Raw genomic sequence first — 24,885 nt, 5'->3', positions numbered from 1 at the left:
GACAAGAATTTGTGTGTGGGGGGGGGGCAGGTTTAGGTTGCTCTCGATAAGGCTTATCTATGTAGTTTAATTCCACAAAGGCATTTTAGATAACAAAACAATAACAATAATGTAAAGTGAAATAGAAGTGCCAGTGAGGTCACTAGTAACTCATCATGTATTTAAGCTCCCTGATATCAGATAAAATAAGAGAAACAGAGTTGCTGGTTCCCTCTAGTGAATAAAATAAAGTCACACCACACTTGTCTGAGTTACAAGAACGCATTAAGTCACATCTCCAGTCCTGAGCCTGACAGTTTATTCTTGACCTTGGCAACAGCCGTTGATAAAACAATCTCAGCTCAAGGCCCCACATACTGTGCTTCCTTGTTCTGGAGATTTCTATGGAATCACACAGTCTTTATTAGCAGGCTGAGTTTGCCCGTTTATCCTGGAAATGTAGATGTACAAACTTCAAACATGATTCTGAGCGCCCTTTAGTATGTCTCACCCAGGTCTGGTTAAAGTGAGATTATGTCAATTCTAGTAAATAGTGGCCACAAAGTGCTGTAAATACTAAATCCTACTGTAGCTGTGGCACAAGTAGGAAAGGGTAGACTTAAACCACCCTAACTTACTCCTCATTACACACCAAGTGAGGCTGTAGCAGAGAACCCACCCAAGGGCGTGCTCATTGTTTATGAATTCAACAATTTGTAAAGGGAAGATTATGTTGTTTGTTCTTTCAGACATTACATATTGTCACTTTAGAAGTTGACAGTTCATTCTTGACCTAGGCATCAGCAGTGAACAAAACAATCTCAAAGAGTAAATCTGCTGATATAGACTGGGTGAGATGGTCAAAAGCTCCAAAACAAGCATGTAAGTGAACCTTGAAAAGAGACAGTTAACTCAACATTGCAATCTTTGTTTGTTTGTTCTTTCTGGGAAGGTGAATTATCATGGAGAAAAAAAAAATGTAAGCACATCCAGAAAACAAACAAAAACTATTCAACAGTTGCCAGATGAAACAGAAGATATTGTGGCAAAACGTAGAATTTGCATACTGTTCTCTGTTCCCACAGTGTTTTTGAATTATTTATCAATCAGATATTCTTTAGGCACAAACAGCACTATATACTGTATATATATATATATATATATATATATATATATATATATATATATATATATATATATATATATACACACACACACACACACACACTTATGTTTGTGCCCAAAGATCTGTACAGCATTTTCCCCTTTATCATGTAGCTTGACAGTAGTGAGACGAATCACAGCACTGAATCAGAACTGCTAACACTATTGCCGGAAAGTCTTCCTTGTAAAGAGGTTTTCCTCTGGTACAACACAGATTAATGTCACGGTTCTTCGCACTATTTCTCTGAGGGGGAAATTATCTGTGATTTAAACAAATATTTATTCAGTCCAAAGGGATACTCTGAAATATGCCTGAGGGAGAGTTTTGCCCTGAACATTCAATTCAGCTTTCATTACAATAATCCAACTGACAAAACAAAGAGATAAAAACTATGATTCACAATCATGCTTTATTCTTCTTGATTTCTTATAAAAGAATCAAATAAAAGGCTCTTCAAGATCTCACACACTGCTCAGTCTTTCAGTCTTGCTGTATCCCAGTTTCTTTAACTAAACTATACTTTTCTTAAGTATCTTCATCTTAAATGTCTTCTGTTAGTTTGTGACTTCAAACCAAAACATCATTGATTGTCAACACAAAATCTGTCTTAGCACCAGTACAATAAAACTGTACTTTAGCTTTTTTGAAATACTGTTTTTGAATGAGGGAGGAAAATCTCAGAATAAAGGGATCCTAATAAGTACATTTCAAAATGAAGCACCAACCATACAAAGCATTTTTTTTCCATAGATAGGCTTGTCAGATACACAAGAGGTCAAATATATTAATGACTATTAAATTAAGCACAACAAACAGTGTAAATAAAACACTGCAACACAAAGCACTCTGGGATCTGGAAACACCATATCAGGACGTGGGGGACAGTCGTGGCTGCAGTTAAGAGGGCGTCTCAGCTCCTCGGGATACCGGAGCAGGCTCTGGACTCCAGAGATGGTACTACTTTTTCTCTTAGACATCCACAGGATTCTGTATCAGTTCAGGAGGAGTGCAACCTGGGGAGCGGAGAACACTACTATCTGTCCAGTTCTGTAAACAAACTCTCAATCTCAAAGTCCATAAAGACATTATTTCATACTGCGAGCAGGGACTTGGACAGCGCAGTGCTGCCTGGGTGTACTTTGTGAATTGTGGAGGAAAAACAAACAGCCATTAGGTCGGTCCAGTAATGATCTCTCGAGGATGATAAAGTGAAAAATGAAACCGAGGAGAAAATGGAAAGGAGTCTCTGATCTGGGCGGGTGATTATGTTGGAAACATTATGTGCTGTGGTCTCTTCTCTGCAGGTCTCTAGGTCTCCCAGGTTGACGGAGAAACCTTCTGGGCCAGTGGCCTCCCTGACTTAAGCGTCTTAGCTTCACGCAAGAGTTCACCAAGATAAAAGCCTTGGATTATCTCCCGTCGAAAAATATCGCTTTCCCTCAAGGAACAAACTCAAACAAAATAAAAAAGTCCTAAACATAATCCGTCCCTTGCCACAAGAATACATTTTTATAATCAAATGTGTTCACCCTGATGGCAAGATATACATATACACTACCATGTATATACATAGTCAATACAAAAGGTTTGCTCAATAGTACTCAATGTATTCAAATATACCTATAGATAGGAACCTGAATGCTGCTTTCCAGCACCGACCACTCTCATGTGCAGGTCCTTGTGATCACTTAATCACCTTATGTCTGAGGTCAAAGGTTATTGAAGGAGTGTCAAGTCATTAATGTAGCTGGAGTTAAAACCCATGACCCTCGTTACAACGGACGGAGAGGTTTCCTTTGAGCAGCTGCTTACAGGGAAGGACTTGGGCTGACACACTTGGAAATGACAACAGTTTGCACGTTGGAGGAGTGCAGTGAAAGAGAGGCTATCGGCTGCGAGGCTTCCCTGTGTTTGTCAGTGTATCCTCCTCCTCGTCCTCCTCCTCGTCCTCTTGCAGGATGTGAATGGAGGAACCCAGTAGTCTCTGGAGCTCTGGTACACATCGCACCAGATCCACGACTCCCTCTCGTTCCTCTTCCTTGTCGTCCTCTTCCTTATTTTTGCCTCTGTAGGGTGAAGCCAAAGCGGAGCTCACCTGGCTGACCGATACCTGACTCCAGAGCTCAGCACACGACAAACTCACCACCTCCAAGTGTGGGTAACGCGCCCGGAAGATCCGCGCAGACATCTTCAGGCGCTTCAGGACGTCTGTCAGGAGGAACCAGTTGCAAAAGCTGCAAGAGTGAAAATATGTCTGATATTAGCCATAGCTTAGAGTAACGAATAAGAAACAAAAAACTTCAGATGTGTCATTTTAGGTTTCCATATTTTAAATAGAAAGCATTCTAAAATGGATATAAAGAAATGTATGCATATCTAGGAAAGTTTAACTTCCATATACAGTATTTCTTTGCACTTGCCACCTACAAAAGTCCTCCAATAAATCCTCCCGTCATGAAGGTTATAATGTTCAGTGTTTGTTGGAACAGTTTTAGAGGTGTTGATTCAATTCAGCTATTATTTTGTCGACCTAGAGCTGGGCCAAAAATGTTATCACAATATAAAATTTCGTCTCATTGGATTTCGATAATTATCACGATAAATGTCAAATCTTTATTTCTTTCGAGTTTAAAGGCAGATCATTGCTCCAGAGTGAAAGTTGAAGCAACCAGATGGTTAAGTGTGGTTTTAAACTCTTCTTTTTGGTCAAAACATGACAAACACCTGATGCCAAACAGTGGATTACTTCACAAATCTGAGGTAGAACATTCAAAACACTTATTATTTATGGTAATTGGTTTGTGATTCAAATGAATTAAGTCAAACATTTATTGAACATTTGTTATATTGTTATTGAGGAAAATTATATTGCTATAATTATAATCAGCCATCGTACCACCCAATTTATCTGAATGAGGGTTGGCTAAAAAGCATAAACACCTCTCTGTATAATGTAATAAGGGAGAATTTATTGCAGCACTGTTTATATTAGACTGGTGCAACTGCGTGTAAATACAAAAGATCACAACTAAACAATTAAGTGACACAAAGCAATCATCTCACACACACAAAGGCATTAATTTAAACAACATATAATGATCTCCTAGCACAATTTTGGGCCAAATACTTTAGGTTTTACAGATTTTAATTTAACCCAACTTTAAATGACTTTAACATTGAACATTAAATTATATATAAGTTATTATAATCATTTTTGACCTTCTAGACAGCCGTTGGTTTCAGCTGATGCTAATACTGTATGAAAAGCAACAAGCAGACACTTGAATCGTCCTTCATGCAGGTAATCCAGCTCAGTGAGCGCATAGTCTGCTAATGTTTTTCTCAATAAATCATGTTGGTGGAATAAAACATTTCAAAAGAACTCTCCTTGCTGCTGAGATCAAGCTCTGAAATCAATTTTGAGAGTTAACTGCCACAAAAAGCACGGCAAGTGAGAAAATGAAAGTCAGAGGGCAAACAAAGTAATTGGACACAAAGCACAGAGGCCTTTAGAGTTTCTTACTTTAAAAACATTACTGTTTGGTAGGTGACACTTCATTCTTGAGTTTCCCATAATTACGTGAATGCACCATAAAGGGGAATTATTTAAATGGTCAACACTCATATGTAAATGCTCCGCACTCAAAGTGCTTTTACACTACATCTGCATTCACCAGTCATACACTGAGCCTAAGTGCTCAAACGGAAACTAACATTCACACACATTCATACACTGGCGGAACAGCTGCCAGGGGCAAATCAGGGTTCAGTATCTTGCCCAAGGACACTTTGACACGCAACCAGGGGGAGCCAAGGATTGAACTGCCAACCTTCCGATTAACGGCTAACCCACTCTACCTCCTGAGCCACAGCCACCCCAGTTTTTTTATCTGGATAAAAATTATAGATATAAAGTAAAGACGATCAAAATCGGATCCTTTCTCTACAGAACTTCACTGTGTTTTGTCCACATCGACCAGCTAGTGAAACAAGTCTGTTAACTTTCCTCATTTAGTAGCAAAGAGCAGCAGTGTACAAAACATTCAGATCCTTTTTCAAACGTTACAGGCAGCAGGTCTTATCAGCTGTCGCTAATTAAGGTAAGTTGTTGGCAGGCCAAATAAAATTATATAACTATTGTTGGGTTTGTGTGCTCTCTGTGAGCCGGTGTCTATACTCTGTCAAATATTGTTTATGAATTTCATTTTACATATGAAACACACATATTTAGTCAACATTTAGGTAAATATAAGTATCGGACTGGACTGGCAGGTGCCGAATATTAAAGGACTCAGACCAGGAGCAAAAACTTAACATCCCTAATCATACTGGTGTAATTAATAACCAATGGCTAAACAAAACAACCTCCAAAGGTCCTTTAAAGGACCACTCCACAAATTTTACTGTATTTAGGCTTTGAAAACTGAAAGCAGTTATCTGAAGTCTAAGAAATAACTCAGTGATGTAATCAGCGTTATGTCAGCCTACTTTTGGAAAATAAAAATGTATTTCTTCAATAAAAACAGGGGGCATGGACCTCTGGGTGGTTAGCAGGCTGGCAGATTCTAATGGAGTTACATTATGGGAATCCAACATTTTTGAAGGTTGACCCACACTGGGGTCTAAAAGTCATGATATCTCAGCCTCTGCACTCACAAGTCCTCCAACTTTATAAAAGTACCCTTACAAAATCACTGAAGACCTAAATCTGATTCACACAAGATTCATATTAAAAATTAGACACATGAGCTGAAACACACCTGCATGTTCTACATGTGCATCAGCGGAGACTTCCCTGAGCAAAACTAAACTATATTAAAATTAAGACAGAATATATAAATGCAATATTATAAAACATTATAAATATTATGCTTCAATTTCTGGGGCAACAACCTCCTGATTCTCAGTGTATAATCAAGCCTTAATTTACTTTTTTTCCGTTTGTAAAGACAAAGTTAAACACTGCTGGTACCAAACAGTGGTGCATCACTGAAACAGTTCCTGCATATTTTCATTTTTATGTGGAAAAGGCTAATTTAATGTTCATCGTCCCACAATTGTTCATTAACTTTTACTATATATACGAGTGCACATGTACTAACTGCGATGGTGAAGATATTAGTAGTTCAGTAGGAGACATTGGTGCAAATATCAAGTTATATTTCCACCGTGCACTTCTGTGAAGTACTGGAGGTAGACAGAATACAACTCTAAGTTTAAACTATCGCAGTATTCCCATGAGTCACAGCTATCAGTATCTACTATCATCATCGCTTATTTGACATAAATTCACATAAATATAGAATAGCAAAACTCCATGAAAGATAACACTAATTTAGTACAGAATCAATTAATTAATTCAAACCACAATTCTGTATTCAAATGTGTGACATGCTAATGCAATTTTGTACAATTCATCCCTGTTTACCAAACATTCAGAGGATTGTGCAGCCTTGGCGGAGGTATCCATCACCTTCTGTTAATTCTTGCCAACAGTATTCATCTTTGTGAACTCACCCCTGGGTTAATGACACCTGAACATGATAGCAGGGCAGAAGAGGCTCGGAGGAGAACTCAAACAGAAGGCAATCTTTGTCCGAGTCCAGCTCAGTCTTCCCCGTTGGATCCTCCTCCAGCTCCTGATTCTGCTTGGACAGCAGGAAGTCCCAGCACGGCTCCTGGTCAGTCTCTGTGAGGAGGAGAGGAGCGGACAAACTGAGCTGCTTTGATAAAAGGGGGTTGGACGCCCTCTAGTGGACAGTCTATTCACACCAACCATAATAGTGTCAGTTAAAAGGAATCCAAACTTCATGATTTCAGACCCAGCTTGAAGTTAATCGCACCCAACATAGAGACAAATGGATAAGAAAATAAGGTTCACAAGCCACATATTTCAAAAGGATTAGTATTTACTTTTGGAATGTGTTTTTTTTGTCATTCAAGTATAAAGTGACAGACAGTAAGCTTGAGTGTAATTCAATGCATTTAATGATATAAAATCTTTAACCTAATGAAACCATGAAACCACTACGTTTACAAATCAAAGCTCGGGCAAGGTTTTAAGTCAGTGAGAGGGTGTTTCTCAAACTGGACAATAATAAAATGGTAACAATGCCTTCTAAAGTCAGATAAATGATCCTCAATATCTCCAGTCACTCTGAGAGAAGGCATCATCAGAAATAACAGGACAGAAATTAAGTTAATATTAAATTATATAAAGTTTACAGAAATATAGACAACATTAACAAACACAACAAAGACCGGCAGCAGGAACAAGATCAAATGCAGACCGTACTAGGGATGCACCGATCCAAACTGAAATAGGCCCGATACTGACCCAAATAGCTGGATCGGGTATCGTTGATCTATGGGGCCAATTGGTTAATTTCAAGTATGCACAAACTACATACATGATGCGTCAGCAGTGTGCCGGCAGACCCAAACGTTTCCTAGGAGAGCTAACAGTATTTTGTTTTACATAGTTAAGAAGCAGTGTTTCAGTTAAGCCTGACGTTGCCTTACACATGTCTCTTCCTCACAGTGAGGAATACAGCTTATTAATTTCATGCTGGTATCGGATTAGTACTCAGCGTGGGCCAATAACCCAATGATGGTGTGCATGATCAACCTCTTTAGAAAAATGTGCATTTTCAATACAAAAACTGAGAATAATTTACAAGTTCAATGCTTTAGACCTGTTGAAGAACATCATTCAACAGTGGATTCATAAATGGCACAAACCAAAGATTATTATAACATATATGCAGCTAGATGTGAAAAACTTGATAAACTGACATAAAGGAATGTGCTTTGGTGGAAACTTTTTCTTCTTTTTTCATCATTACTAAAGCAACACATTTTAATTATTTAGTTTTAGCTTTCGGATTAGAGTAGTTAAAGGAGGAAAAGAAAGATTTTCCCTCAGTTCTCCATGCGACTATAATCCTGTTCTCCCTCCACTGGATAACCGGTTCCCTGTGGCTGTTTACAACACAACACTGATGCTGGTACACAAGGCTAACACCCCTCCACGTCCTAACGGCCGAGACCGAGCCCAGACCGAGCACAAACTAGAATAATTTCCCTGCAGCATCTTTGGTTATTGCTCCAACAAGCCCCAACTGGTCTTCTACAGGCCAGCTGGGGAATGAGCATTCAACCATTTTTTCAGCACCACGTTTACAAACTGAAGTAGATCAATGGACTGATGTACTGGCAGACAGAAAGACAGATCTAACTATCATTCCAAGGTTTTCTTACCAAACAGGGAGCTACTGTAGAAATCCCAGGGTAAACTGGGTTCTTGTTCTTTGCGGCCTTCCAGGTCTATGAAATATTCTGTGAAAAAACAAACAAACTTGTATTATTTTACAGTTGTCTGAACAAAATAATAGACTATACAAAAATCAGTTCAGCAAATTAACCAAAGTTGCAGTTTGTCGTTGTGATAACGGCCTGTTCTGCAGCTGTGTGTGGCTGTGTTGAGCTGATACTGCAGCCCAGTTGATAGTGAAAGGAACACCAATAGAAGTCAGGTGTTAGCTGCTGACTGATGATGATGATGGTCAACAACATCAACAGTGATGTGAAAATAATCTACAAAGCTAAAGACACAGTCTAAAAACAGGCAGTCCTCTGGTCCGCCGTGATGAGCAAGAGGGACTGATGCATGTCAAACGCTTCCCAGGAAATCAGATGCGTTCAAAATAATTGGGCTTTTAATGATCAATAACTGATAAATTATTAGAAGCCTTTACTGCAACCTTTTGCAAATACAAATGAACAAGAACCTTTTTTAAAAAGGGATAACACCGCCGGGGGAATAATTGTAAAAGAAGGATCAGATGAAGAGCTGCATGTGACTGCGGTGACTGAAGTGCTTGCATCAGTTTGAGTGAACTCAAACCTCTAAACTTCAAGGTGAGTTTCACCTTTTACTGTGCTGCTCTTGTTGTATAGAGAACCACCTGAAGGTGTCCCAAATATGTGGAAACTCAACTCCAGCTAAAACTGTTGTGTTAAAAAAACATTTTCAGTTTTTCAGCTATAAGACTTACATTTTCATTTACTCTTTTTGCTTTTATCCAAGGTGACATACAATTGTTATATATACCTCTCATCTTAGTGACACATCTGATAGCATGTGGCTACAGTTAATACTGAGCCCTGTGTGGATTTAAGATTTTACAGCGTACTCATATACGCTGCTTGAAACCTGTACTGTTAGTTCTCAGTCTTGACACATTGCTTCATCGGTGATGGGAAAGTTGGCAAATTTAAGTTTTGTTATTTATTTTACTGTCTTATTTCAATTAGCTTTATTATCACTTTGTGTTGTGTTGTTTATTGTGTCTAAAGTGCTGATTTTGTGAAAAAAGGACTTTAGCCTTGAGTATAGCACTAACAATTTGAAAGTGTGCCTGTATTTATCCAAAACGAGTTGTACTGATGGAAAAGGAGGCTGATAAACAGGATGAACTACCTGTGAGGAAGGTCTTCATGCTTGGGCTATGTGCCAGTTTGACCGGAGTATGTCCAGAGTAGGTGGCCAGAGTCGGGTCTGCCCCGTGGTTCAGGAGCAACCAGACTATTGGGAGGTTATCGCTCGCTACTGCATCATGAAGGGGCCTAAAGGAAGGATAAACAGAACACAAATGCTTTTTAGGGATTGTTCAACTTAAGACCACACCTGAATCTGTTTGCATATAGAGTATCAGATTTGTGGAATGTACTACAGTACAACAAAAGCTAGAGCAACATTCAAATACTTTCCTATTATTAATTACACTCTGTGTGACTCCTTCGACTGGAAAATTAAATAAAGTAGCAGGACTTCTGCACTTAAAAGATCTCACCAAGATATGCTACCAGAATATAATCTTCATTTAATCATAAAATGCCACCATGTTCATTACTGCTCCTGACATTCAGATGTGACAGATGACTAAGGTCATAAACTCAATGCTCAAATATGTCACAAAGGTTACACCCATGACAGTACTTACATGTGAAATAATTTACACTTATATAAATTCAACTAACTAGAACCACATCTCTAAATCATGCCCCACGAAGCCTCACCGTGTCCCATCCTGGGCGCTACAGTTGACGTCAGCGCCATGCTTCAGCAGCATCTCGACAATCTGAGTCCAGCCTCGAGAGGACGCCTCATGGAGAGCTGTGTAACCGGCATTGTCGCGCCGATTGACCTCCCTGATGTCCTTCTCAAGACAGTACTGAACTACATCCTGCAGGGCAGAGGTCGGGCATATAGACTGTGTCTCATTGACATGGTTCAAAGAGGGACACTGTTTACTGAAGTTAAATTAATGCTGGCAACACCATAAAAGTAAACAGGCGGATATTACCTGATAGCCCAAGCGCGCAGCACGTTGCAGCAAGGTCTCCCCAGCATTTTTATTGACAATCAGCCGACGAACCTCTGGAGGAATGGGCCTCTTGGGTGGAGACTCTGAACCGCTGCTTCTTCCCGATGAGCCTTTCTTATTGGATGGAGATGACAGCAAACTTTTTGGAGTAGGTGGGGGGCTGTCTGTTCTTTTTACCTCAGCGGCGTCATCATCCAGGGCAAGTGAGGTGCCACGCTTGCCCGAGCTGCTGCATTTGGTCTTAATCTAAAATACAGATTTATTGATTAGAGCTCTGTGTGATAGAGCAGCTCTTGTAATGCACTGCCAAGTTAAAGCAATGGGCTCCACTTATCAAGGACCTGTGCAGTAGAAAACCAGCTGCCATCACAAATGTGACAAACATAGCATTTATCCAGCCACTGGGGGGCACTGCAAGCTAATATATTCATGGCACATTGAACCATATCCCCATCAATCCTGTATGGTTTGAATGCAACGCAAGCCTACAAGCAGCTTCTCACAAGTGACTTACCTTCGGCTCATCATTGTCACATAAGTGCTTGCTTTTGAACTTTCTCTTCCCTGAAGGCTTGTCATTGCACTCTGGAGATACCTCGCTCTCCTGGTAGCGGACCGACCCGGAGCGAGTGAATGAGGGTCTCCGTGGAGGAGGATCTGGACTGGGGGTGGCGGGACTCGGACACTGATTCACCTGCGGATCTGTGATGACAAATTGGGATAGAGGTTATGCTGAGTGGTACCAAACACATGAACAAAAGTGAATAATCCACATACAATCTTTTTTATATTTCATTTATACATAATGTGTTGATGCCGCTTTGGAGCAGCTTCCTGCTCTTGCTCATCTGCCGAGTCAAACATGTAGCATGCAATATTTTAGGTGCTGTTATGTGCTGACATCAGACAGCATGGTACTTCCTGAACCAACGGCTTTTGGCTTAGCCATCTTATCTGCTGAAACAGGGTAACTGCTGTCTATGAGCTACTCTGCTCTGCTTTTTGCAATCCTGTGCTCAGGTTGCAATATTTATAATAATAATTCTCCACATATACAGCTTGTGATATGTGTCTTATCCACATCAACAGGTGCCTTTTGTGGACCTCAGGATATTAAGCTCCGAATATATATGTGCTGTCCTTATAAACTTTAGTGTTTGTCAGATTTGTTTATTTACTGTAGTTTCTGTATAATTTCGATCTGTCTCATGATGTTCTATTAATGCTTTTCCAGTGTATTATGAAGATGCAGAGTACATTTTCATGTCTATTTAATGTCAATTATGTTTTAACTAGACCCCTGATAAGATTTCTTATGGTCAGTTCTGAATCATTTATCCTTTATTCCTAAACAGATTTTCTTATGAACACACTCAGGGTTCACACATACCTCATAACCCCACTTTTGTTGTTGGTCAGAAGCTAATAAAAACAAAATATTTAGATAAAATATCAATGGTAAGAATGTAAAATCTAGTGGTTCATCTAATATTCACCCATTCCTAAAAGCCTGGTCACTATACACCCATAATTTGTCAGTGAGCCATATTTGTTCAGCATTTTAAGAGAGTAATATTGTTTGAAAAACAAATCTACAAACTAGATTTACCGTCCCACAGTATTATGCCTCTGTCAACCAGTCAACTTGTATATTAAGCAGAAACTTGGAAGGAATTCAATAAAAAAGGTACGAAATGTTTTTTTTGGCAAAATAGAAGTTATTACTCAGCATCACGATTAGCTAGGCGCGCTCCATTACGTCCGCAGTTACTTGACTCTGATGGCGCTCGAAATTCAGAATAAGGCAGGAAATAAAATGTAGATTGGACAAGATGGAAGAAAGCCCGTACTGTGCTAATTACTGTTTACTCATTATGTCGTCCCAGTCAACGCGAGTAAAATTTGGAATTGCTCTATTCATTCTTAAATTATGGCAAAAAACCTATTCTGAAGTCTCAATGACCTTTGAGTCAAAAGTGTCACCTATTCAATGGCCGACCAGCTGTGAAATATGGTCACAATCTTGATGGTTACGGTGTTGAATAATGGGAAAAGGACATTATGATGTCACAGTGAAGTTGACCTATGACCACCAAATTCTAATTCAATTCATCCTTGAGTCCTGGTAGACATTTGTGCCAGATGTAATGAAACACCCTCAAGTTCCTGAGATATCTTGTTCATGAGAATGGGACGGACAGATGGACAACCCAAAAACATAATGCCTCTGCCACAGCTGTCACCGGCGTGGAGGCATAAAAACTTAAATTGGTCATTTTGTAATGTGTCGACTAAGTTGATTAAATCGTGAAATAATGAAGTGTGTGTTTTGAACAGACATTTCTAATGAGAAACTGCAGACAAATGTTCAGAAAACATTGTCCAGCGGCTACACAATTATTCCACAGACTAGAGCAGGTCTCCAACTATTGTCAGTACAGATTAATTCACCAGAAATGTTTTAATAATGTCAGTTAGTCTATGAAACGCCAGAAATAATGACAAATGCCCAGCACAAGCCAGCATAACCAAATGTTTTGTCATTTAGTCTGGTCAGCAGCCAAAAAAGATTAATGTATAAAAGGTATTAAAACAAAAAACAATTCAGGTTTATCTGTGAGGTTGTTTGGGGTGGTTAAAGGACTAAAACAATTATTTAATTATTCAAAGCTGCAACTAACAATTTGCATTATCATTTAATCTGCTGATTATTTTCACAATTACTTTAAAAATTACGTTTTAAATGTCAGTCACCTTCAAATGTTTTATTTTGTATGAACAACACTCCAAACCCAAAAGATATTCAGTTCACAATAATATTAATATAAAATACATAATATTATATTATATAATAGAGAAAATAATTTCTGTGAATTAACTAATTGATTAATCATCAAATTGCCCTGGATTGTATAAAATAGCTGCTCGCTCACATTTTAAAGCTTTATACTTTGGAATAGTTTTTATCGTATCTGTAACTAAAAGCTGCACGTTTGATTAAAAGTGGCTGGAAACAGTTAATTGAAAACTTTACTGATCCCTGGAGAGAAATTGCGTACCTGCTGGAATTCCACTGTCCTGTCTCAGGGAGTTAGAGTCTTCGAGGTGCTCTCCATCTTCCAGCTTGTCTTTCTCAGTGATGTAGTCCCCAGTCTGATACTTTTTGCTACGACATCGCCGGCGTTTCTTGAGAGCAGGCGTGTCAGCCTCTGCACTGGCTGTTTTGCGCTTGCCCTGAAACACTCGCTCTGGCAGGGGGTTTGAGCGAGGCCTCCCTCTCGGACGGCGGGCGGGTTGGGTGGGAGTCAGAGGGGGTGGCAGGGAAGGTGGGGGAGGAGGCATTGGTGGGGGTGGAGGGGATGGCGTCGCAAAGCCCCAGAGGTCCAGTCGAGCCTCATCAGCTCGCCGTCGTCCTCTCCTCAGCCTTGGAAAGGAGCTCTCTCTAGTGTCGGTCTCCTTACTTGATATAGCAGAGCTATTGAGAGACAGTGGAGTCTCTACACTGCCGCTATCTGTAACTGATTAAATCACATTTGATTGTTATACTCACACCAGCTTCTATGCTTAGAAGTATGATCCAAAATTGCCACCCAGACAATGTGTGTGACATTTTCTGTCTGCTTAACACGCAAACTACCATTCTAAAGAGGCTGACTGCAGGCTATTTATTTTGTGGCAGAGTAATCGAACTGTAAGCTCGATTAAAGGCTACATGTCTCACACAAGTGAGAGCACCATTAAATTTCTGATAGACATCAGAGATTTACCCACGCTGTGAGAACTTTTCAGGGCAGTAAATGTTTGTTAGAAACAAAGACTATACCTGGTTTGTTGGGAGTTGGTGGCTCAACCTTGTTAGGACTGATCTTATCCTTTGGAATCGGCTCTTTACTCTGTGGAGAAAGTTTTCCCGCTGGTAGACTCTGCTCAGGCACAGGTGCACATTGTTTCTTCTGCTGAAATACACAGGGGACAGAGTGAGCATGCTGTATTGGATGCTATTGATCAAATCTTTCGTGGCGATAGAGAGCATGTAACAGCCTCACAATAAGCCCTTGGAAGTTAAATCATCAGTCGTAGATTAATATAATAAAATGGTGGTCTGTGTGGCCAATTCAATAGTTAAAATCTTGAAAGGTAAGTGATGCCTTCTATTTTTCTCCAACTGACGGGAGATATAATAAGAATAAGAAATGAATTAAGACATTTTAGACATTAAAAGGACTATAACCATACACACAGATAATTTACCTTCTTTTGGCAAGACACTTTGGTTGGAGTTTTTTCTGTGTCTTGCTTTTTCTTCCCTGTAGCCTTCGTTGATGTGCCTGTTGCTGACTTCTCCTTTGCCGGCTTCTTAGAGCTGGTCTTCTTTTGTTTGATCGCAGCAGCTTTTACTTTGGTTGGCGACTCCTCTTTGGTTCCGTTTGTCTTTTTCTCAAACTTGTCGCCTCCCCCCGCACACTGGCCTGTAAGAATAGATGCAACCATGCCCTCCAATTTGTCACTGGGAGGATTGTCTGACGCCCCACTTTCTTTCTTTAATATCTCCCCCTCTAACACCTGGGCTAGTTTGCTCTCCATCCTGTTCCCATTTGTTGATGCATTGCTCCCAAAGAGATGAGACTGGCTGGTAGGCTTTGAGGAGGTTTGCTTCGCTTGTAGTCCAATGTGTTCTCCCTGACTGGTGTTTAATTCAGTATTATTCTCCAAAGGATTAATGGCGTTGGCCTTCTCGTGTCTCTTCATTGCTTGAGTTGAATCTCCTTGGGATGGCACACCAGCCCATTTTTCCACAGACCAGTATGGTGGGTAATCAAAAGAAGTATGTTTAGATTGGGTGTCTTGGCTCCCTGTCAGTGGAGTCAAAACATCAGCTTTTCTTGACACAACAGGTGAGGCTTGAGTATTACACTCACCTGTCAGTGCTGTTGTTTTGAGAGCTTGCTGCTTTACAATGGATGCAAGGTTAGACAGGGGAGACTTCATTCTCTCCCACTTATCATCCTCAGGTTTGGACGGGCTATGATGGGCACTCTGAAACTTGGATCCTTCTGTACCTGTGGTGCCCCTGGACTTTGGAGATCCTTGTGTGATTTTACTCTGAACTGACGAGGCTTGGTGGGGGAGATGAGACGGCTGTTGCCATGCTGGATTGACAACGGTGGTAGAATACGGTGGCACCGCTGTTTTGCCAGGTCCAGATTTCTGATGAATCTGAGCGTTGGCAGAGCTTGACAGGGCAGTTGTTAGGGCTCCTTTAGAAGGACAGTTCTTAGCTATGGCTGTGCTGGTGTTTTTAACATGCTTGACGCTGTGAGCATGCTGGTTGCCCTTCATCAGACAGGATGGCTTCTTTCCTCCTGTGGCCAGATGTTCTCCTTGGTCAATTATAGATATGAACTCCTGCTTTGCAAAACTCTGAAATTCATCTGCAAAAGTTCCTTTTCCATCTTTGCCCCGTAGGGTAGAAGCCAGTATAGGGCTAGCCACACCTACATAAGTACCAGGGATGGTTTTTATAGAGTCTTGTGAAGATCCCTTACCCCAGGTTGACTTGGGCTCTGGGACCTGGTGATTCTGAGGCCTATTTATTTGCTTTTGATGAGATCCATTTCTGTGGGTGTTTGGTAGGATAGGGTATTGCACAGCTGAACTATAAGTTGTAGAAGGAGTCCTCTTTGAATTCAGAAAATCTCTCTGGTTTGACTCATTATTATGAGGCCCAATCAGTGGAACTGGAGGGTCATTAATGCATTTTGGACGTTTTGATTTAGCAGACAAATCAAGAGGTACATCTCTTAGTTCCACTGAGCAAGCTGTATGGTCCTCTGAAGCAGAGAGGGGTGTTGTTTTTAGAGAGCCCATGGTTGCCTTGTCTATGCTGTTGCCTTTCTCCACATGGTTCAGCAGTCTGCTCTGAGAAGTGATGCTGGCCAGTGCGGAGCCACAGCAAATGGCAGCGGTAGGAGACAACGTGTAGCAGGTGGGTGTTGCAGAAGTTAATGACGGGTGCTGCAATGGTAGGGCAATAGCTGGTGAGGCTACCACTGAAGCTAAAGATTTATGCTCTCCTACAGATTTGGCGTTCTTGCTCGATGAATGGTTGGATTTAATTTTTGACGTTGATGTGCCCGCTTTTTTCTCTGCTGCTGGAGTCCGGCCCACAGAGAACGGATAGGGATAGGTCCGCATGAGAGGTGCCCCTGCGACACCTGAGCTTTGAGGCTGAGCTTCTTTCTGAAACTGACTGGCTGTGGCTTCTCGCAATGCTGCAATCTGACCCAATGCTGGTGGAAGAGTGATTTTACAAAGTGGAGAGGAAAAATTAGTGGAAGGAAGGAAGGCAACGGGCTGGACTGGTTTGAACATGGTGGGGCACTGAAACCCAGGAGGAGCACTTTGCACAGACTGTGTTTGCGGGTGTGATTTCTTACTGGATGTTACATTGCTGTGACAGGCATTGAGTGAGTCTTCCCAGCTGACTTTTATGCCACTTGACCGCTGAGGAGTGGGGAAGACCCCAGCACCATCAGACTTGAGTTTAGGGGCCTCTGCCCTTTTCTCTGCTCTCTTCTCTGAGCTGGTGAGGGCTGAGCTGGACATTGGTGCATTGCTGGGCTGCTGGGGTGGAGAAAGCTCAGGGCTGTGGTTGTAATTGCTAGTGTCCAGGCAGGCTTTTGCTGTCTTACAGTCTGTTGTTGGAGTGGTCTTGTTTTGCTGACTGAGGGTAACATCTCCTCTAAACTCAGGGGGTAGCGTCTGGGGGGGATTTCCCACCATGCTAGCAGACGCTTTATTTGGAGCACTGATCTCACTGCTCACCGTGCCTCCATCCCCTACATTCATTAGAGTAGGATCCACCTGAGTAATAAGAAAGGTTCATGAGGCCAGTGTTAATTAGATAAGAGAAAAGAATGCTCTAATATAGTCATGTAACTGTAATGAAGAAAAAAACATTACCTGCATAGGTGTTTCTTTAACACAACATGCCTCAGGGGTTGCTGAGTCTGTTAGGTGAGAGTTTTCCTTGAAGTACAGTGATATGCTGCAGAACACAGGAAAAAAGAACATTTAAAAGTGATCACTGTTAGCGCTGTTCAGACTGTCATTTAATCCTACATGAAGGAATACGGCCTATTCTTCAGTAAATGATTCAGAGCAACCAACATTGGGAAACTGAAAACTTCCTTTCATTGAGACAGGCTTGAAGGCTAGATATGTTACAATTTCCTCAGAGCAGGGAGACAATTCAGGGTAGCAGAGAGAAGTGTGGTAAACTGAAGAACATCTTCTCCTTCCCTTTGGTTTTATTTGTTTTCACGCAAGGAATACAAACAATTTGTCAGTGTTGATCAATCCAGAAAGTCAATTATCAGGGGATAAAAACGGGATATTCAGTGAGTGAAATGAGACTTGATGCATCAGCTACAATGTGGAAGGATTATGAGCCATCATTCCTAAATATCTAAAAATCTCCCCTTCACATTGTTTGCAGTCATTTTGCATGCGTTTTTCAGAGAGTTTTGCTTATGTCCTGTGACCCTTGGTCCCATGGGCCCCTGAGCCCGCCCTGGTCGACCATTCAGTAATCTATATGTGAGGCAATAAGCTGTGACTGCTCAAATGATCTTCTATTAGTGAGCAGCAGCTTCAGTGTAGTTACTGATCTAGCAATGCACGCTGATGAAAAGTGGATGACTGAAAGTAAGCAAAAGTTTTTACTTGCTTGTATAGTTAAGGATTATCATTATCACTGGCCTGTTAATTATTTATGATTAAAAATAAAGCAGCCCACCTCAGCTAAATGCAGTTTTAAAGTGGAGGGGTCATCAGTCAAAAATCCACAAACAAAATATATTTTCACAACAAAACAAGGCTAACCAGGCACCCAAGTATGACTAATAATAAACAAACAGGAATATGTCATCAGTCATCTGAAAGCAAACATTTGAAATACTGGTATACACCGGCGACACACGCCAGAACAGCTGCTGGTATGTAGGTAGAGGTGAGTGCAGGCGAGCGCATTTGCAAGTAAATGAGACGACTACAACAGGGACTAGGCAAATATATATATATATATATATGTAAAAGCTTTGAGAGAATGGAAAATGTTTCGCCTTGGAGCCACTGGAACACAACGAATACGATGCACATAATGACTGACACACCAATCTCTGCCGGAATCTGCGAGCACGGACTAAAAGGGATCCAGCGATGCAGATACCGCTCAGTGCAAGGAGGGTCTGCATTCATTACCGTACAACAGTTGCTTACAGCTAGTTCGTCTTTGTGCTGCGATCATACGCGGTCGACTCCGCCACAACATTTGAATTCATCCGCTCTGATGTAGGCCAATAAATGCATGCAGTAGTCCCGCACACACGCCGTGGGCCATGCCGCTCAGACAAAACAAAAGTCGAGCCTGATATTACCTTTTAAAAAAACAAAAAAACAAAACAGCCTCGAAGAAACCAAATGGTTGTGTTGCTACTTCAACGCGGTCAGTTCACAGTCCAGCCCACGGGCACAAAAGACACACGTCCCAATGTCATATCTGAAAAGTGCTCAATAACACCACATGCGTGCTGTGGCGTTGAGGTGAGGGGGACTCTGAAAACAACGTGCTTTTCTGTGCAATAAATATCAGCACGGAAAAACTCTGGAGAGCTCCGGGTCTCTCTCGCTCTGGAGATGACGAGCAGTCACCATAATGAGAGAATGGCAACCGGCTCTCAGGTGATCGCTCAATCCACAGACAAACACGGGCACAAAACTGCACATGCAGCCTCGTCTCCATCTCTAAGCCGTGCCCAAATAACGCAGACAAGCGTGGATTGACATGTTTAGGGATGAAGGACAGATGTGTTGGTAATATCATAAGTAACAGGAGATACCCCCCTCCTCCTCTTCCTCATCGAGTGGCTTTGCTCGGGCTGCGTCGTAGGGAGCACAATGTGTCACATCTCTCCGCCTGATAAGGTAAGTCAACATCAGAGCAAAGCCACACAGAAAACACAAAGGAGAGCCAAACAAACAAAACTCCTGACGACCACCATCCCACGAACGCTCGACAAAGTAACACTGTCGCTGCCAGTGGACGCTTTTCCCTTCTTCTTCTTTACAAACAAATGATCAATGACACCCGCTGACAACACACAAACTGGTTGCACCGAGTTACTCGTAAATAGGAGGGGAGGAAAAAGTATCCAGCTGGACAGCTAACAGAGGGTTGGGTGACACAACTTACTACACAGGATTGTGCTGCTGAAGTGGCCATGACAAGGGAGGGGGCAAACAATATATTTAACTCCACTGACCACCACGGGTAGTTTCCAGCTCCCTGCGCAGCGGAGTCTCCGCGAAGCCCTCGCGCTGCTCCCGGTGGTTTACATGTTGAGGCAGGCTACTGTTATTTATCCCCCGGCCGACCAAACGTTAAGTGCTCCCGTCTCTAGTATCGGCCCTTTGGTGGACTGACTGAACCACTTCGGTGTTGAAAGGCATTCACCGAGCTCCCCGACCCACCAAAGCCTCTCCTCTCCGCCCCCACCTTTAAAGACTCTCTTGTCTCTCTCACTGAAATATACTGAATAATGCTCCAGCTAATCAGCAGGCGAGATAAAAAAAAAAAGATGTCTAATGACAGAAACAGTTACGAACCCGCTCGTCCAGATGGCATGTGAACGACGTACAGGCACGACTCGGATACGGCCGTGTTCAGCCTTTCGCCTCTGCCGTCCGCGGCTGCTCACTAATCTCGACGGTTTTCCGTTCTAAAAAGTCCGGGGGGCGGGAGGGGCGGGAGGGAGATAGGGAGAGAGGAGGAGGGGAGGGTAGGGGGGTCGTCAAGACAGTCCGCTTCGTATCGCCAGTCTCCAGTCTGGTGGGAGAGAGGGAGAGAGGGGCAGAAGGGTGCTCGGTGACAGCATGGGAGATGTAGTGCACGGCTACCCACGCCCAGGATTAGACGCTGGAGAGGCTGGGAGGGGTGAGGACTGCAGGTACCGGCATGCAACGCGAGCTCCAGCCGCTCAAGGGGAATGGGGGATCGCGACCAAAGAGTGTAACGGTGCGCTAAACTGAAAAGGCTTATCGGGATAACTAAGTAATAAACTCTATTTTATTAACCAAAGGAAGCTCTGTGTATCACTGAGCGGGTGTTAGTGTTTCAGTGACAGTCAGGTCAATTAACAGAGTCAGAGCAGTGGGTGATGGCTGCTAAACGGAATTGCCTAAATATATATATTTATATAAAAGAAAGAGTGGGAGAGGTTTGGGTCTGTTGCAGGGGAATTAACAGGAGGAAGCAAGACTGTGGGTGCTGGAGGCACTCCAGTTGCATGCTGTAGGCTGCAGGCTGGTGCAGCTTGGAGAAGACATCTGAGTAGGGTTAGCTTCAGTTAAAGCCCTGGAAACACAAAACATTTTGCTCACAGGGTGACAGTAGGTCACAAAAACCTCACTTGTGTCTTCGTTTACTTAAACTGGCTTATTTGATATGAGCTGTGTAACAATTTCTACATTCCTTTGCAAACCAAAAATGAGCCAATAGTATTATTCCAATCTTGCTCCCAAATTCTCATTGTCCTTCACTGACAACACTAAAACATGCAATTAATCCAAAATAACTAAAAAGACAACTCATGCAGTGACATAACAACATTCCCTGGATTCATGTTGAATACTTTCCCCTCATTCATTGTGAGTGACTATAATATGACTACATCCCCACTGTACTGAGCCTTACTAAACCATATAAATTTTCATGATTTCCTTGGTTTGTCCAGGCCAGGCTTTTGGCAGTCTGAAGCAAGACCACCGATAATCTCTGATTATGAATATTAACAAAAGGAGGGCCATTCATCTATAAATCATCTTCAGTTCACTTCCATCCACATCTTGTAGTGTAGTGTGTCAAAATCACATTTCCTGTTATTATCACGTCAGGTTTTTACACGGTTTTCTAGAGAAGTGGGCTTTAGCTGAGTTCCAACTTAACTTAATTTTAATTTTAGCCCTTTACCAGACTTTATGCAAAAACAAGACAAGCTGCCCCAGTTCATAAAGACAATAGCCTTCAACACAAACACTGAAACAATCCAAACATGGTTCACACAGCAACTGCACTGACAGCAGAAGACAGACAGCCCATTTGATAAATAACAAAGCACCAACAGCCATGAAGATGAAACAGCTCTAATAGGATATGCAGGGACCTCTCCTGGAGGTATTATCATATTTACATCATTTGTAATAGAATAAAATCTACTTTACTTGCAACTTTTTCTATATTTTCACTTTGAACAAGTGCACAGTGAAACATGAGGTCAGCTTTTCCTTAACTGAAGTCTGACTATAATGTAAGTGCTGGAAAACAAAGACAGAAAAGGAGCAGAGAAGAATATATGAGGACCACCAGCTCATAGTTGCAGTTATGAGGTGAATAACGGCACATCTGCAGCTTCCACTCACACACAGACCAACAGATAAAAGTTTGAAGTATGAAATCAGTCTTTTCTGATTTAAACACCCACAGGATATTTACCTCTCCTATTCCATAATCACATTTTGGCACGGTGGTTAAGCAACACAGGTTACCCTGCTGTAATTAGGCCACTTGTCTTACCTGGATCCTGAAAGCACTATGGGCCTGCTGTTTACAAGGGTATCCGCTCCTTTAGGCCAACAAATTTCCTACTTTTCTCAACACTTGTGATGGTGAGGAAATAACCGTGCACATACTGCGAGGCGGACATCGCCTTTTGACTGAAAGAGTTTGTTTACTAGATACCATGCACGATCTGTGCCGTTCCTGACTGAGGCGGTGCAGGACAACGATCCTGTCCGTCCACCGAGAGAAGCACGGGCTGAAACTATTTAGCTGCTTTCCTACCTCGGAGTGGATCGGTGGTGTGTGTGAGAGCTTCTAACGTGCCCTTCGCCATTCGCTCAGTAATGGCTGCGTGCAAGCAGCCAAATCGTTGACAGATGGCCAAACGTGAAATTGGGAAACCAAAAACGCCGATCAGAAAAAAAGAGGAACGCCGTAGATACCCGTGTCGGCGTGAAGCACGAGTATCACAAAGTCGGCAGCTGACACATCGCATTGTGTCTGAGCCGGGGTAACCCGGAGACCTCAACGACCGCGCAAGAGCTATCCCGGTAGTGACCGGCTGCTCGGGGCTTCACCAATTATAGACGAGTTTGGTTCACGGGCTTCACGTCGGAGGTCTGAAGCTGTGGGGTTAAAAAATAACTTGTTATGCATGCAATTATAAATCTCTCTAACAGGGATGTGGTATTCCGCACACAGGCACTATGACAACTGCGATAGCACAGATTGCTTATTTCGAAGGCCTGCTTTTTGAAGAATGTCGTCTTCAAAGTGGGCATACATGGTCATCTATCTGTGAGTCATATCGGAGATTATCGACCCTATTTAGGCCGCCATGGTTTACAGCGACGAGGATGTCCCGTCTAAGTTCGTGGTTCACCTGGTCAATATTGAATGTCGAGGCTGGGAAGGCGGCGGGGGGTGAACGCTGAGTAAAAACCAAGCGCATTATTCTTCCATCTTGGTATAAGTAATGAATTATTCTACAATAAACGAGGGAAGGATGGCAGCCGATCACAGAAACAGTGAAGAATGATGTTCCTGTTTGCCAGGTTAATGGCTGGCCCGATGCGCCGTCCAGATGATGTTAAATATCTGTCTGAAATTCAAATGCATCACTTCACATATAGTTACTGTGTCAGCGTTTGGATAGCCTGCTGCATCCACAGCCGACACGCATGGACAGCAGACTCAAGTAGGCTATGTCATCTCGACACACAACTTGGCTGTCCATACATGTGACACGATCCTACATAATGCCGTGGGATAACAGCGAGACACCATCGCAACTACCGTAGCTCCCGCAAGACACCAGCTACAAGAAAATACAGATATCCAGGTCAAAGTTTGGCAGAGTTTTACTCGCCCTCAATAGCGTTGTGCAATGCCCCCTTTAATGCCCCCTGCTCGCCCGTAACGCCTTTGTTATTAGTAATCGCATGGTATTGCACCGTCTTACCTTGCGCTCCGAGCTGTCTACAGCCACAAAGCCTGCAAACAGCGCAACAAGCTATTGTTGTCTTCACACAGGCATCCGTGCGGGGCCAGGGATGTGATTTTGAAGTAGAATGAATACAGTATGCAATTTTGGCTTGTCCTCGCGATCTTCCCTTATTGCCAGTTTTCGGTCTGCAGCAGCTGGAGATGAAAATCGCGCACCCTGGGTCCTAGCGCCGGGTAAAGCCCTACAGGTGAATAACAAACAGACTGGTGCTCGCTCGTTTGAATCTTTAATTGCAGGGGACTTTGCTGGAGTCAGATAATAAATAGCCTAGTCCTTCTTGGACAGACTGTCTCGCTTTTTTACGCCCAAAGATTCAACAAAGATGTAGACATCCTGTTTGGAGGACACTTAAAAAAGGTGTGAAATAAATTTGGATTTAGAATGTCTTCAAGTCCAAATAACACATGGCCCCACATTACTTTAACAATTTATTTTGATGGCCTGCTGTCACACTGAAAATGATCATATGCAAACTGTCAAACACCACAATTTAAATATTTATTTTGCCATCCATGCAATCCTGTACAGCCCAATTTATCATGGCACAAAGCAGGCTGGTTTAATTTCCAATGGGGGCATCCATGTTAAAAAGTAAGAACGATAAATAAGTGTCCAACAATTGGCAGTTTATTAAAGACAAACCTAGGCAACAGTTACATCAAGCGTTTAATATTTGATTACAATGGCTGATTACTGAATGGACATGCTGGACACAGATTCAGGAGTCCAAGAAGACCAACAGAGACAAAGCATGGTTGAAATGACTGTCACCTATATTTCTTGTTTGTTTGTTTTGTTTTTTTGCCACTGATATTGCTCTGTGTCTTTCAATACCGAGTATCAACCCACACCAAATCCGATCTGATATTTATTTTTTGCACAGTTCAGACCTACATATAGACTGGTTAAGCAGTTTCCATGTTTGACAGCTGAGTAACTCTGCTTTTACAAAATTTAACTTGCACACAGGTCCCCCTTGGTGGGTTCCCCATAGAGCCCAACAGATCGGCCAGTATACAAATATTAGCCAATGAATGAAATTGAAGAACTGAAAAGGCAAAGATGTGTTTGGAAACACAGTTCTATAGTTTGTCTGTAAAATGTCCTGCCCCGAACTTTTCTTGGCTGCAATTGTATAACAAATGATTATTTATGTTATGGGCTGTGTAGAGGAAATTAATATCTGAAAAATCCAGCACAGACTTTATTTATCAAGAAGGTTGTTGAG

General features: G+C 42.1%; 1 protein-coding gene across 6 annotated transcripts; it reads right to left on the bottom strand.

Annotated features, from left to right (window-relative positions):
* Window positions 1-1,534: 1,534 nt before the first annotated feature.
* bcorl1 (BCL6 corepressor-like 1) lies at window positions 1,535-23,777 on the bottom strand. Of its 6 annotated transcripts, none has more exons than XM_038698893.1 (12): window positions 23,613-23,777; window positions 17,497-17,581; window positions 14,785-17,397; window positions 14,357-14,489; window positions 13,593-14,051; window positions 11,048-11,235; window positions 10,513-10,779; window positions 10,226-10,392; window positions 9,627-9,772; window positions 8,405-8,482; window positions 6,662-6,833; window positions 1,535-3,378 (listed from the first exon to the last, which is right to left on the bottom strand). In XM_038698893.1, exons 2-12 carry the CDS (start codon window positions 17,500-17,502, stop codon window positions 3,030-3,032), a joined length of 4,578 nt encoding a protein of 1,525 aa, XP_038554821.1. In that variant the 5' UTR covers window positions 17,503-17,581; window positions 23,613-23,777; the 3' UTR covers window positions 1,535-3,029. The 6 variants fall into 6 exon arrangements, with proteins under 6 accessions (XP_038554821.1, XP_038554822.1, XP_038554825.1 ...); XM_038698894.1 differs by lacking the exon at window positions 23,613-23,777 and adding an exon at window positions 20,200-23,529; XM_038698897.1 differs by lacking the exon at window positions 23,613-23,777 and adding an exon at window positions 17,761-18,380 and having other exon boundaries at window positions 13,593-14,045; window positions 14,357-14,486.
* Between the last annotated feature and the right edge of the window lie 1,108 nt (window positions 23,778-24,885).

This window comes from Micropterus salmoides, unplaced genomic scaffold (genome assembly GCF_014851395.1).
Source record: "Micropterus salmoides isolate LMB-PRFRI ecotype aquatic unplaced genomic scaffold, ASM1485139v1 Ms_hic_scaffold_5, whole genome shotgun sequence".
Classification (NCBI taxonomy): domain Eukaryota; kingdom Metazoa; phylum Chordata; class Actinopteri; order Centrarchiformes; family Centrarchidae; genus Micropterus; species Micropterus salmoides.
The sequence above is the reverse complement of the archived record's forward strand: the minus strand, read 5'-3'. Positions and strand labels throughout refer to the sequence as shown.